Here is a 14,629-nt window from a genome sequence, read left to right as displayed (position 1 = left end):
TAGGAAATGTTCCAAATTATGATATCTACCAGTAAATGCTAAGGCAAGAATGGGTATGCAAACCAGGTATTTAAAACGTTCAAAATCTTGGTTGAATATTGGCGATGTGCAATTCAGTCATCATAAACTCAGCAAAAACGTCCTCTCACTGTCAACTGCGTTTATTTCCAGCAAACATAACTTGTATGAACATAAGATTCAACAACTGAGACAACAACTGAACAAGTTCCACGGACATGTGACGAACAGAAATGGAATGTGTCCCTGAACAATGGGGGGGGTAACAGTAATAACAGTCAGAAGTAACAGTCAGTATCTGGTGTGGCCACCAGCTGCATTAAGTACTGCAGTGCATTTCCTCCTTATGGACTGCACCAGATTTGCCAGTCCTTGCTGTGAGATGTCACCCCACTCTTCCACCAAGGCACCTGTAAGTTCCCGGACATTTCTGGGGGGAATGGCCCTAGCCCTCCGATACAACAGTTCCCAGATGTGATCAATGGGATTGATATCCGGGCTCTTCTCTGGCCATGGCAGAACACTAACATTTGTCTTGCAGGAAATCACACTCAGAACGAGCAGCATGGCTGGTGGCATTGTCATGCTGGAGGGTCATGTCAGGATTAGCCTGCAGGAAGAGTACCACATGCGTGAGGAGGATGTCTTTCCTGTAACGCACAAGCGTTGAGATTGCCTACAATGACAACAAGCTCAGTCCGATGACCCTCCACCTCCAAATCGATCCCGCTCCAGAGTACAGAGCTCGGTGTAACGCTCACTCCTTCGGGGAGAAATGCAAATCCGACCATTATCCCTGGCGAGACAAAACCGTGACTCGTCAGTGAAGAGCATTTTTTTGCCAGTCCTGTCTGGTCCAGCGACAGTGGGATTGTGTCCAAAGGTGACGTTGTTGCCAGTGATGTCTGGTAAGGACCTGCCTTATACAACCCATCTACAAGCCCTCCGTCCAGCCTCTCTCAGCCTATTGCGGACAGTCTGAGCACTAATGTAGGGATTGTGCATTCCTGGTGAAACTCGGGCAGTTGTTGTTGCCTTCCTGTACCTGTCCCGCAGGTGTGATGTACCGATCCGGTGCAGGTGTGTTAAACGTGGTCTGCCACTGCAGCTGTCCGTCCTGTCTCCCTGTAGTGCTGTCTTAAGCGTCTCAGTACGGACATTGCAATGTATTGCCCTGGCCACATCTGCAGTCCTCATGCCTCCTTGCAGCATGCCTAAGGCATGTTCATGCAGATGAGCAGGGAACCTGGGTATCTTTCTTTTGGTGTTTTTCCAGAGTCAGTAGAAAGGCCTCTTTAGTGTCCTAAGTTTTCATAACTGTGACCTTAATTGCCTACAGTCTGTAAGCTGTTAGTGTCTTAATGACTTCCACAGGTGCATGTTCATTTAATTGTTTATGGTTAATTGAACAAGCATGGGAAACTGTTTAAACCCTTTACAATGAAGATCTGTGAAGTTATTTGGATCTTTACAAGTTACCTTTTGAAACCGGGTCCTGAAAAATAGTTTATATACCCCAATTTGAGTGGAGTCTCCTCCTCCTCTCTAAACATAACTTCCTGCCTAGTAATAAAGATGTCAAGTGATACGGGCAACAAACTGTTCCTTCTCCCTTAATGTTACCTGACCTCGGCCCCCCATTCCTCACTAAACCACATCTCTCTAATTGACTACACCATATACATTCCTCCTACAGATAATCAATCATTAACTTCTGGTGTAGAAACCGACAATATTTCAATCGGATGGATACCTGATAATTAACAATATTTAAAGTTGAACCCAGATTTTTTTTATTTATTTTTATTTCACCTTTATTTAACCAGGTAGGCTAGTTGAGAACAAGTTCTCATTTGCAACTGCGACCTGGCCAAGATAAAGCATAGCAGTGTGAACAGACAACAGAGTTACACATGGAGTAAACAATTAACAAGTCAATAACACAGTAGAAAAAAAGGGGGAGTCTATATACATTGTGTGCAAAAGGCATGAGGTGGTAGGCGAATAATTACAATTTTGCAGATTAATAACACGAGTGATAAATGATCAGATGGTAATGTACAGGTAGAGATATTGGTGTGCAAAAGAGCAGAAAAGTAAATAAATAAATAACAGTATGGGGATGAGGTAGGTAAAAATGGGTGGGCTATTTACCGATAGACTATGTACAGCTGCAGCGATCGGTTAACTGCTCAGATAGCAGATGTTTGTGAGGGAGATAAAAGTCTCCAACTTCAGCGATTTTTGCAATTCGTTCCAGTCACAGGCAGCAGAGACCTGGAACGAAAGGCGGCCAAATGAGGTGTTGGCTTTAGGGATGATCAGTGAGATACACCTGCTGGAGCGCGTGCTACGGATGGGTGTTGCCATCTTGACCAGTGAACTGAGATAAGGCGGAGCTTTACCTAGCATGGACTTGTAGATGACCTGGAGCCAGTGGGTCTGGCGACGAATATGTAGCGAGGGCCAGCCGACTAGAGCATACAAGTCGCAGTGGTGGGTGGTATAAGGTGCTTTAGTGACAAAACTGCATCCAGTTTGCTGAGTAGAGTGTTGGAAGCCATTTTGTAGATGACATCGCCGAAGTCGAGGATCGGTAGGATAGTCAGTTTTACTAGGGTAAGTTTGGCGGCGTGAGTGAAGGAGGCTTTGTTGCGGAATAGAAAGCCGACTCTTGATTTGATTTTCGATTGGAGATGTTTGATATGAGTCTGGAAGGAGAGTTTAGTCTAGCCAGACACCTAGGTACTTATAGATGTCCACATATTCAAGGTCGGAACCATCCAGGGTGGTGATGCTGGTCAGGCGTGCGGGTGCAGGCAGCGAACGGTTGAAAAGCATGCATTTGGTTTTACTGGTGTTTAAGAGCAGTTGGAGGCCACGGAAGGAGTGTTGTATGGCATTGAAGCTCGTTTGGAGGTTAGATAGCACAGTGTCCAAGGACGGGCCAGAAGTATATAGAATGGTGTCGTCTGCATAGAGGTGGATCAGGGAATCGCCCGCAGCAAGAGCAACATCATTGATATATACAGAGAAAAGAGTCGGCACGAGGATTGAACCCTGTGGCACCCCCATAGAGACTGCCAGAGGACCGGACAGCATGCCCTCCGATTTGACACACTGAACTCTGTCTGCAAAGTAATTGGTGAACCAGGCAAGGCAGTCATCCGAAAAACCGAGGCTACTGAGTCTGCCGATAAGAATATGGTGATTGACAGAGTCGAAAGCCTTGGCAAGGTCGATGAAGACGGCTGCACAGTACTGTCTTATCGATGGAGGTTATGATATCGTTTAGTACCTTGAGCGTGGCTGAGGTGCACCCATGACCGGCTCGGAAACCAGATTGCACAGTGGAGAAGGTACGGTGGGATTCGAGATGGTCAGTGACCTGTTTGTTGACTTGGCTTTCGAAGACCTTGGATAGGCAGGGCAGGATGGATATAGGTCTGTAACAGTTTGGGTCCAGGGTGTCTCCCACTTTGAAGAGGGGGATGACTGCGGCAGCTTTCCAATCCTTGGGGATCTCAGACGATATGAGAGGTTGAACAGGCTGGTAATAGGGGTTGTGACAATGGCGGCGGATAGTTTCAGAAATAGAGGGTCCAGATTGTCAAGCCCAGCTGATTTGTACGGGTCCAGGTTTTGCAGCTCTTTCAGAACATCTGCTATCTGCATTTGGGTAAAGGAGAACCTGGAGAGGCTTGGGCGAGTAGCTGCGGGGGGGGGGGGGGGGGGCAGAGCTGTTGGCCGAGGTTGGAGTAGCCCGGTGGAAGGCATGGCCAGCTGTTGAGAAATGCTTGTTGAAGTTAAGATAATCATGGATTTATCGGTGGTGACCGTGTTACCTAGCCTCAGTGCAGTGGGCAGCTGGGAGGAGGTGCTCTTGTTCTCCATGGACTTCAGTGTCCCAGAACTTTTTGGAGTTGGAGCTACAGGATGCAAACTTCTGCCTGAAGAAGCTGGCCTTAGCTTTCCTGACTGACTGCGTGTATTGGTTCCTGACTTCCCTGAACAGTTGCATATCGCGGGGACTATTCGATGCTATTGCAGTCCGCCACAGGATATTTTTGTGCTGGTCGAGGTCAGTCAGGTCTGGAGTGAACCAAGGGCTGTATCTGTTCTTAGTTCTGCATTTTTTGAACGGAGGATGCTTATCTAAAATGGTGAGGAAGTTACTTTTAAAGAATGACCAGGCATCCTCAACTGACGGGATGAGGTCAATGTCTTTCCAGGATACCCGGGCCAGGTCGATTAGAAAGGCCTGCTCACAGAAGTGTTTTAGGGAGCGTTTGACAGTGATGAGGGGTGGTCGTTTGACTGCTGCTCCGTAGCGGATACAGGCAATGAGGCAATGAGGCAGTGATCGCTGAGATCCTGGTTGAAGACAGCGGGGGTGTATTTGGAGGGCCAGTTGGTCAGGATGATGTCTATGAGGGTGCCCTTGTTTACAGATTTAAGGTTGTACCTGGTGGGTTCCTTGATGATTTGTGTGAGATTGAGGGCATCTAGCTTAGATTGTAGGACTGCCGAGGTGTTAAGCATATCCCAGTTTAGGTCACCTAACAGAACAAACTCTGAAGCTAGATGGGGGGCGATCAATTCACAAATGGTGTCCAGGGCACAGCTGGGAGCTGAGGGGGGTCGGTAGCAGGCAGCAAAAGTGAGAGACTTATTTCTGGAGAGAGTAATTTTCAAAATTAGTAGTTCGAACTGTTTAGGTATGGACCTGGAAAGTATGACATATCTTTGCAGGCTATCTCTGCAGTACACTGCAACTCCTCCCCCTTTGGCAGTTCTATCTTGACGGAAAAAGTTATAGTTGGGTATGGAAATCTCAGAATTTTTGGTGGCCTTCCTGAGCCAGGATTCAGACACGGCCAGGACATCAGGGTTAGCAGAGTGTGCTAAAGCAGTGAGTAAAACAAACTTAGGGAGGAGGCTTCTGATGTTGACATGCATGAAACCAAGGCTTTTTCGATCACAGAAGTCAACAAATGAGGGTGCCTGGGGACATGCAGGGCCTGGGTTTACCTCCACATCACCCGCGGAACAGAGGAGGAGTAGAATGAGGGTGCGGCTAAAGGCTATCAAAACTGGTCGCCTAGAGCGTTGGGGACAGAGAATAAAAGGAGCAGATTTCTGGGCATAGTAGAATATATTCAGGGCATAATGCGCAGACAGGGGTATGGTGGGGTGCAGCGGAGGTGAGAGAGGGTGTATCTCTGGACATGCTGGTAGTAATGGGTGAGGTCACCGCATGTGTGGGAGGTGGGACAAAGGAGGTATCAGGGGTATGAAGAGTGGAACTAGGGGCTCCATTGTAAACTAAAACAATGATAACTAACCTGAACAACAGTATACAAGGCATATTGACATTTGAGAGAGACATACAGCGAGGCATACACTAATCACAGGTGTTGAATTGGGAGAGCTAGCTTAAACAGTAGGTGAGACAACAACAGCTAATCAGCTAGCACAACAGCAGGTAAAATGGCGTTGACTAGGCAGGGAGGGTCGGATTAACTACACACAGAGCCTGAGTGCGGCTGGGGCCGACAGATAAAACATAAACAAGCAGAATGGAGTACCGTGATTAATGGACAGTCCAGCATGCATCAGCTATGTAGCCAAGTGATCAGTGTCCAGGGGGCAGCGGTGGATGGGGCAGGGAAGCTGGACTGGCGAGTATTATCCAGGTTAAAAAAACTGGCTGGCTGTGTAAGGTAAAAGCCGCTAACAATGACTAAATAGCTGGTTAGCTTCTGGAGGTTCTTGAGTGTGTTCTAAAAATTAAAAATAATAGCGATTCCGTATCAGATTGGGTGAGGCAGGTTACCGGAAGGTATAAACAACTAAAAAATCGAAAAGAGATTGAAAGTAAATATGGGTCCAGTGAGTTTGTGACGCGGCGATTCAGACGGTTAGCAGGCCTGTGCTAACAGTTAGTAGGCCGGGGCTAAACAAGGTAGCAGTTAGCGGACCGGGGCTAAACAAGCTAGCAGTTAGCAGGCCGAATTAGCAAGCAAGGAGATAGCAAGGGCTAGAAAGTTAGCCTTTGGGGGGCGTCGCGATGGGGTGAGTCTGTTTATGCCTCTTCATGCGGTGACATCGATAGACCGGTCGTGGGTCCGGATATTGTAGCCCAGGAGTATGCTTCGGTGGTAGCACAGGAGCTCTGGCCGGGCTAGCTTAAAGCTAAGTGGATGGAAACGCTAGCCAGGAGTAATCATCCGGGGTTGCGGTTAGCTAGTTGTGAAGATCCAGCTGAAAATGTTCCGTTTACGGTGGGAATCCGGACTCTGGTTAGAGTCGCGTTGTTCGAACTGGCGAGAGCTTTCCGAGCTAAAGGTTAGCTGATGACCGCTAGCAATGGTTTGCTGACTGATACCTGGTAGTTAGCTGGCTAGCTTCAGTTGAGGGGATCCGGATCCGAAGTAAATATAAGTACTTTAGAAAAAATAGCTACATAGGGTGAGGCGGGTTGCAGGAGAGTATTTAGAAGTTGAGGTTTAGCAAAAAGTTTTCAAAGATATTGTTTTAAAAAACGATATACGATATATACAAGGGACACGACACGACGTCCGACTGCTACGCCATCTTGGATTGAAGATATCACTGTTGTTGACAACACATTACCAAAATATTCACTATCTCCCTATTTCCACATTATGCCCCAATAGGGCATAAACAGTTGTGGAAAAAGTACCCAATTGTCATACTCATGATTAAAAGTAAAGATGCCTTAATAGGGGCATGCTCCAACACTCAGACATAATTTACAAACGAAGCATGTGTTTAGTGAGTCTGCCAGATCAGAGGCCGTATGGATGACCGGTGATGTTAACTTGATAAGTGTATGAATTGGACCGTTGTCCTGGTAAGCATTCAAAATGTAATGAGTACTTTTGGGTGTCAGGGAAAATTAATGGAGAATAAAGTACATAATGTTCTTTAGGAATGTAGTGAAGTTAAAGTTTGGGTTGGTTTCATCAGACTATATGACATTCTCCCAATCGTCTTCTGGATCATCCAAATGCTCTCTAGCAAACTTCAGACGGGCCTGGACATGTAGTGGCTTTAGCAGGGGGACACGTCTGGCACTGCGGGGTGAGATCTTGCCCCAGATCGAGGGAGATTATCAGTGGTCTTGTATGTCTTCCATTTCCTAATAATTGCTCCCACAGTTGATTTCTTCAAACCAAGCTGCTTACCTATTGCAGATTCAGTCTTCCCAGCCTGGTGCAGGTCTACAATGTTGTTTCTGGTGTCCTTTGACAGCTCTTTGGTCTTGGCCATAGTGGAGTTTGGAGTGTGACTGTTTGAGGTTGTGGACAGGTGTCTTTTATACTGATAACAAGTTCAAACAGGTGCCATTAATACAGGTAACGAGTGGAGGACAGAGGAGCCTCTTAAAGAAGTTACAGGTCTGTGAGAGCCAGAAATCTTGCTTGTTTGTAGGTGACCAAATACTTATTTTCCACCAGAATTTGCAAATAAATTCATAAAAAAATCCTACAATGTTATTTTCTGGATTTTTTTTCTCTCATTTTGTCTGTCATAGTTGAAGTGTACCTATGATAAATTACAGGCCTCATCTTTAAGTGGGAGAACTTGCACAATTGGTGGCTGACTAAATACTTTTTTGCCCCACTGTATAACCATTAACTTCTGGTGTAGCATGTATTTCAAATTACAACCCAACATCCCATTAAAAATAGACTCAGTTAGCAATAGGACATCAGACATAATTCCCAGCAATTGCTGATTAGTGAAAAACAAATTTGAATAACACCGACTTCAAGGCCTCTTACATATTCGACACAACAGTTGTGCTATTATTGATATTTTGTATGCACACAAATGTTAACACAAGTTGTTTACCCAACCATCTATGTTTTAAGCAGGATGTCGTCCCGCTGTGCATCATTTTGCAAGGTTCATTGTTGTGTAACGGAGATAAGAACATATCGTAATATGCTGTAAATTTACTCCACAGCCAGCTTGAAATGTCACAATTAGTGCTATCAAATGGTTAGCTCAATCAGTTCGTATGTTGGTGAGGTAGAGGACCCTGGTTCAAGCCCAGTCAGAAGCAAGTTCGGGGAGGCAGCACTATATGCTAAGCTAGCACATTGATGCTGGTTATACTGGTGCTGTGACTCGGATCCACAGTGGGCTCAGCTCGACAGCCTTAAGCTAGCTTGAAATGTCGCCAACCGTGCTATCGAATTGGATCCTTTTCTATAGCTCGGCGTGTTTCAATGGCATCAGAACAGCACCCTAATCACAGAGGGTTCGATCACACACTGATTTATACTGAACAAAAATAAACGCCACATGTAAAGTGTTGGTCTCATGTTTAATGAACTGAAATAAAAGATCCTAGAAATGTTTCACACGCACAAAAAGCTTATTTCTCTCAGAATTTGTTTTCATCCCTGTTAGTGAGCATTTCTCCTTTGCCAAGATAATCCATCCACCTGACAGGTGTGGCATATCAAGAAGATTATTACACATGTGCACCATGTGCTGTGGACAATAAAGGCCACTCTAAAATATGAAGTTTTGTCACAACACAGTGCCACAGATGTTTGAGGGAGTTGGCATGCTGTCTACAGGAATGTCCACTAGAGCTGTTGCCGAATAATTTAATGTTAGTAGAGAAATTAAGGTTGTTTTAGAGAATGTGGCAGTACGTCTAACCGGCCTCCCAACCGCAGACCACTGTAACCACGCCAGCTCAGGACCTCCACATACAACTTCTTAACCTGCGGGATCGTCTGAGACCAGCCACCCCTACAGAATTATTTCTGCACAAACTGTCCAAAACCATTTCAGGGAAGCTCATCTGCGTGCTTGTGGTCCCCACCTGGGTCTTGACCTGACTGCAGTTTGGCGTCGTAACCGACTTCAGTGGGCAAATGCTCACGATGTCCACTGGCACGCTGAATAAGTGTGCTTTTCAACTGTACCGGACAGATGGCAGACAGCATGTATGGCATCGCGTGGGCGAGTGATTTGCTGATGTCAACATTGTGAGCAGAGTGCCCGGTGGTGGGGTTATGGTATAGGCAGGCATAAGCTACGGACAACAAACACGATTGTATTTTATCGAGGTCGATTTTAATGCATAGAGATACCGTGACGAGATCCTTAGGCCCATTGCTGTGCCATTCATCCGCCACCATCATTATGTTTCAGCATGATAGCCCCATTTCGCAAGGATCTGTACACAATTCTTGAAAGCTGAAAATGTCCCAGTTCTTCCATGGCCTGCATACTCACCAGACATGTCACCCATTGAGCCTGTTTGGGATGCTGTGGATCGACATCTATGACATCTGCAGTCCCAGTCATTTGAAATCCTTAGACTTAGTTTGAGCCAATCAGTTGTGTTGTAACAAGGTAGGGGTAGTATACAGAAGGTAGCCCTATTTGGTAAAAGACCAAGTCCATATGTCAAGAACACCTTCAAGAACTTTGAAAGTCTCAAGTGCAGTAGCAAAAACCATCAAGCTCTATGATGAAACTGGCTGTCATGAGGACTGCAACAGGAAAGGATGTCCCAGAGTTACCTCTGCTGCAGAGGATAAGTTCATTACTTACCAGCCTCACAAATTGCAGCCCAAATAAAAGCTTCAGAGTTCAAGTAACAGACATCTCAACATCAACTGTTCAGAGGAGACTGCGTGAATCAGGCCTTCGTGGTCGAAGTGCTGCAAAGAAACCACTACTAAAGCACACCAATAATAATAAGAGATTTGCTTGTGCCAAGAAACCCAGGCAATGGACATTAGACCGGTGAAAATCTGTCCTTTTGGTCTGAAGAGTCCAAATGTGAGATTATTGGTTCCAACCGCCATGTCCTTTTTGAGTTGGTGAATGGAGGATCTTCGCATGTGAGATTCCCACCGTGAAGCATGGAGGAGGTGGTGTGGGGGGTGCTTTGCTGGTGACCCTCAATGATTTATTTAAAATTTGAGGCACACTTAACCAACATGTCTACCTCAGCATTCTGCAGCGATACGCCATCCCATCTGGTTTGCGCTTAGTGGGACAAACAGGACAATGACCCAACACACCACCAGGCTTTGTAAGGGCTATTTGACCAAGGAGGGTGATAGTCCTGCAACAAATTACCTGGCCTCCACAATCACCCAACCTCAACCAAATTGAGATGGTTTGGGATGGGTTGGACCACAGAGTGAAGGAAAAGCAGGAAATAAATGCTCAGCATATGTGGGAACTCCTTCAAGACTGTTAGAAAAGCATTTCAGGTGAAGCTGGTTGAGAGAATGCCAAGAGTAGGTGAAGCTGTCAAGGCAAAGGGTGCCTACTTTGAAGAATCTAAAATGATTTGTTTTACCTTTTTTGCTTACCACATGATTCCATATGTGTTATTTCATAGTGTTGATGTCTTCGATATTATTCTACAATGTAGAAAATAGTAAAAATAAAGAAAAGCCCTTGAATGAGAAGGTGTGTCCAAAGTTGTGTGTATATTCTCTTGTAAAGGATCCCAGGGGCTCCAAAGTCCTCACATTTAGCTTTTTTCAGACCGGTTGAAATGTAGAATGGGACTCAGAATTTAGAGGGAAGAACAGGTAGAGACGGTGGTAGGTGAGGCTCCCACACAAATCATAATTTGTTTATTTTTTATCTTGCCCACCTTTTCCATTAAAGTCCTCACAAAAAATCTTTCTCCCTGTCCCTCCCCACAGGCATGTTCAGCATCTCCCAGATGAAGAACAGACCCATGATCCTCATCGGTGGGTGACGCGGCTGTACGTAACACTCACTCATTCGCTTCCCCTCTTTCTCTCCTCTACCCCTCTCTCTCTCCTTCACTCCCACTCTCTGATCTTCGCTCTCCTTCTAATCTCGTACCCTCAGTCCATTTGATTGAGTGAACACAGTTGTACTAGGCTGCTGATTTTTCTACTTCTATGGGTGTATTGGAAGTTCATTAATAAACTGAAAAGGTGCATTCCACTACCTACTGTGCTGGAGTGTGTATAGTCTGAACGGGCTGATTTACTGCCACTTGCAGTTAATGGAGTCAGAGACGGTAAAGAAAGCAAGACCTCCTCTACCTTCTCTGGGGCATGGAAAGGAGACATCTCACCGGCACATTTTCTGGTCATGTGAGTGCGAACGGGGATGGAAAATAAGTAGACCAGAGCCAGCATTTCCCTCTCTCGTGTGAACATGCCAGAGATTATGGAGGAACTGTGAGAGAGGGAATGCCCACTTACATGAACCTTGAAAAAAATGTACATGGTAAACGTCTTGAGTCGTTCATCTTAATTTATCCACCATCTTTGATGGAATGTTTGCAAAGGAGTATAAATCATTGGCTGACCCCTCCTGTTTAGCAAGTCCCACCCAGACTTCTAAATGGTGAAAGCCCTCAATGGCACTGCCCACGAACCCACAGAAGCGACCTCTGAGTGGTGATTCCAGCTGCATCGTATTCTTCTGGTGTACAAAATGGGAAACCATGATCCACTTCTTGGATCGAGGCCTTTTTTTTACCTCAATCATGTTGCAGCTTTTTAAGTAAAATTACTGATCGAATGGCAATAATGATAATATTGCAATCTGTTTTTGTTTTGTTTTAAATGTTGACTCCCTAAACCCTAATCTTAATTTCATCCCTGTCTCTCAGACACCACACCCCAAAGGCCCCTGTCCCTGCCCAAGTCCAGAGTCTGCCAGTGGTCCTCCCTCCCCTCGTCTATGTCCCAGATCCTGCAGTCCTCACCTCAGCTATGGCCCTCCAACTGTACCACTCCAGAAGTGGAAGTGGCCAACCCAATAAGGATGTATCGTGCCATTCCGGCTACACAGTTTTAACAGTGCTGCCTGATGTCAGCTGTTCGGGAACCCACCAGTGTGGAAGGAGCCCTCAGTGGTTCCATATTGTCAAAAGAATCCTTTACAGTAGTGCCACTGGCCCCGCAGAGAATATGGGATTGATGACTTACTGACAACCCCCAGTTCTCAAACCAAGGCTGCTGATTCTGACATGCACATGTCTCAGGTACACACTTTCCAGGAATCCAAACTTAATAAAGAATGCCTCTACAAGGAGCCCTAAGATTCCCTCCCTTCGCACACTACTGAGAAACGCTAAAACAGGGCCCCACCTAAGCCAGCATAGCATAAGGCAGTGCCACAGACAAACCTCCAGAGATGACCTCCAAGCCAAACTCAAACAACACACACAACACACCCACTCCCACATACTTGGGGGTGGGCGCAAATTCCTCTGACTCCCCCCAAGCCGGACAACACCACCACTGCCCTACTGACCCACACAGATGCCTAAAGCCAAGCCTCCATGGAGGATGTGGGCAGCAAACCCCCCACACGTCGAAGCACCACAGCTACCAGTCACCTGGGCCCCACTGCCTTCCTCCTGCTCCGGAACAACCATTTAGCCAAGGGTGACGCAGGCAACATGGGCGCACTCATCCCGCTTTGCAACCTGCCGCCCTTAGACCGGTCCTCTGTCGGCTTCGACCTCGACCTCGATGCCATGCGGCCGTTGTTACTGCGACGGCCCAGGCTGTACCAGCCTGTGATATCCAGATGGATACGCTGACTGCAGTCACAGTGGCATCGTTGACGCTTTACGTCATGTGCAAGGTGGTGAGTCACAACATCATCACAGACATCAAGCTAGATGAGCGGGGGAAAAGGACTTCCACCGTGAGCCCTAACCACTAACTGGAAAATTATCTCCACGGCACCAGGTTTGGGGGTCAGTACATACGGTAAAGAGATCAATGGAATGCAGACCATATCTAACAAAGTGGATATTCATCAAATCCGTCATTATTTATATTTAATAACAGGCCCACGATGTGGTAACTAAAATCTGATTTGGATGTTTTTGCTCTATGATATCTAGAAGTTGTTCTTTCGGGTTTAGAACTAATGCTTGTGTAAACTGGTAGCATAGCATGCCATATAGAAATCGGTGGTGGTAGTCATTTTTAAGTGTAATGCAATTGATTGGTGACGATGACATGAACTTGTATTGGGGTTTACAAGCATTATACTCTGATTTTTACCCCAACAGTGTGAAATACACAATGGCCAACATTTTGATGGCCGCCATTGCAGAAATTCTGGGTCTATGAGCATAGGGGGAACATATGCGTGGTTGTTTTAGTTCAACTCTTACCTGCATTTCCCAAGTTGACTGAATAAAAAATGATATTGACCCCAAACCTGCATGGTACATCTCCTTTCAAAATCTCACATTTTTTAGAGGATCAGGAAATGCCTCACTGCAAATCATCCACTGATGAAGTCCATCATCTTGTCTGGCTGGTAGGCTGTGCCATGACTTGCTGATCAGTATTGGTCCTTCCATTGTACCAGATTCTTATGATCAGAAATGTTTATCTGTGCAGACCTGCCAACCTGCACACATTCTTTCTCCAAATCAGTGCAGATGAAGGAATGGCGACAAGGAAGCTACTTTTGTGATACACCCATAATGTTGAGGCTAGAGTCCTTTTTGGGAAAGAAAATATGGACTAGGGCAGGGATCAACCAGCTGCGGGATGATTTTTTTTCTTGAGCGGATTGTCGGGGTCCCGGAACATTATTACAAATCATTTGTGGACTGCAAGTAGCCCAAACCGATACCTGTATGTTTGACTAAAACTGAATCATTTCAAACACGAATACTTGAACAGGTTTCTTAAATAAAATCACTTGGAGCTGATTTCCTGGTGTTTTTACAGTCCAACAATAAATTCCACACATTTTGGCCTCAACTATTTTATTTTTCAAATAAAACCATTTGGCCCACAGGCCACCAGTTGGGGAACCCTGGACTAGGGTGTGCTTTAACCTCTCAAACACCTGTGATAAGACAATCGGAGTCAATTATTGTTTGTTGCCTCATGTTCTAAGGTAAGTGTCAAACTCATTCCATGGAGGGCTGAGTGTCTGCTGGTTTTAGCTCCTCCCTTGTACTTGATTGATCAATAAGGTCACTGATTAGTTAGGAACTAGTCCCCTTACCTGGGTGTCTAGGTCTTAATTGGACACACATTGAAAGTAAATAATGATAATACACTCGGCCCTCCATGGAATGATTTTGACACCCATGTTCTAAGGTTACACTAAATTAATTTGATAATTTCACACAGTAAAGTGCTGTACACTGATTGTTGAATATATGTTATCTTTTCTATGTTCATTATTCAGCACTGTGCCTTTGGAATACTAATTAAATAAACAAGCTAATATGTAAACATTGCACTCATTATTTTTACTTAAAGACCACACCCAAATCTAGTATTTGGTGTAATGCATGTGGTTTTCCTTTTTGTCAAACATTATCCTGATTTTCACTTTTCACACCAAAGTACGTTCATCTCTAGGAGACAGAAATGAGTCTCCTTCCAGAGCGGTACAATGGCTGCGTGGTCCCATAGTGTTTATACTTGCATACTATTGTTTGTACAGATTAACGTGGTACCTTCAGGCGTTTGTAAATTGCCCCAAAGGATGAACCAGACTTGTGGAGGTCTACAATTTTTTTTATGAAGTGAATTTTCCTATCCTGCTAAGCATTTAAAATGTAACG

At 45.4% G+C, this 14,629-nt stretch overlaps 1 protein-coding gene across 2 annotated transcripts in view; it reads left to right on the top strand.

Moving 5' to 3' along the window:
- LOC109895577 (molybdenum cofactor biosynthesis protein 1) overlaps positions 1-14,294 on the top strand; it is a 68,648-nt gene extending 54,354 nt beyond the window's left edge. The window contains exons 10-11 of one of the 2 annotated variants that reach the window (XM_031830540.1): positions 10,740-10,802; positions 11,687-14,294. In XM_031830540.1, coding sequence (XP_031686400.1) covers positions 10,740-10,795 — 56 coding nt within the window. In that variant the 3' untranslated portion in view covers positions 10,796-10,802; positions 11,687-14,294. The remainder of the gene's footprint in view (positions 1-10,739; positions 10,803-11,686) is intronic. The other variant, XM_020489367.1, reaches the window with a different exon arrangement.
- The last annotated feature ends 335 nt before the right edge of the window (positions 14,295-14,629 follow it).

This window comes from Oncorhynchus kisutch, linkage group LG8 (assembly GCF_002021735.2).
Source record: "Oncorhynchus kisutch isolate 150728-3 linkage group LG8, Okis_V2, whole genome shotgun sequence".
In the NCBI taxonomy this organism is placed as follows: domain Eukaryota; kingdom Metazoa; phylum Chordata; class Actinopteri; order Salmoniformes; family Salmonidae; genus Oncorhynchus; species Oncorhynchus kisutch.
The sequence above is the reverse complement of the archived record's forward strand: the minus strand, read 5'-3'. Positions and strand labels throughout refer to the sequence as shown.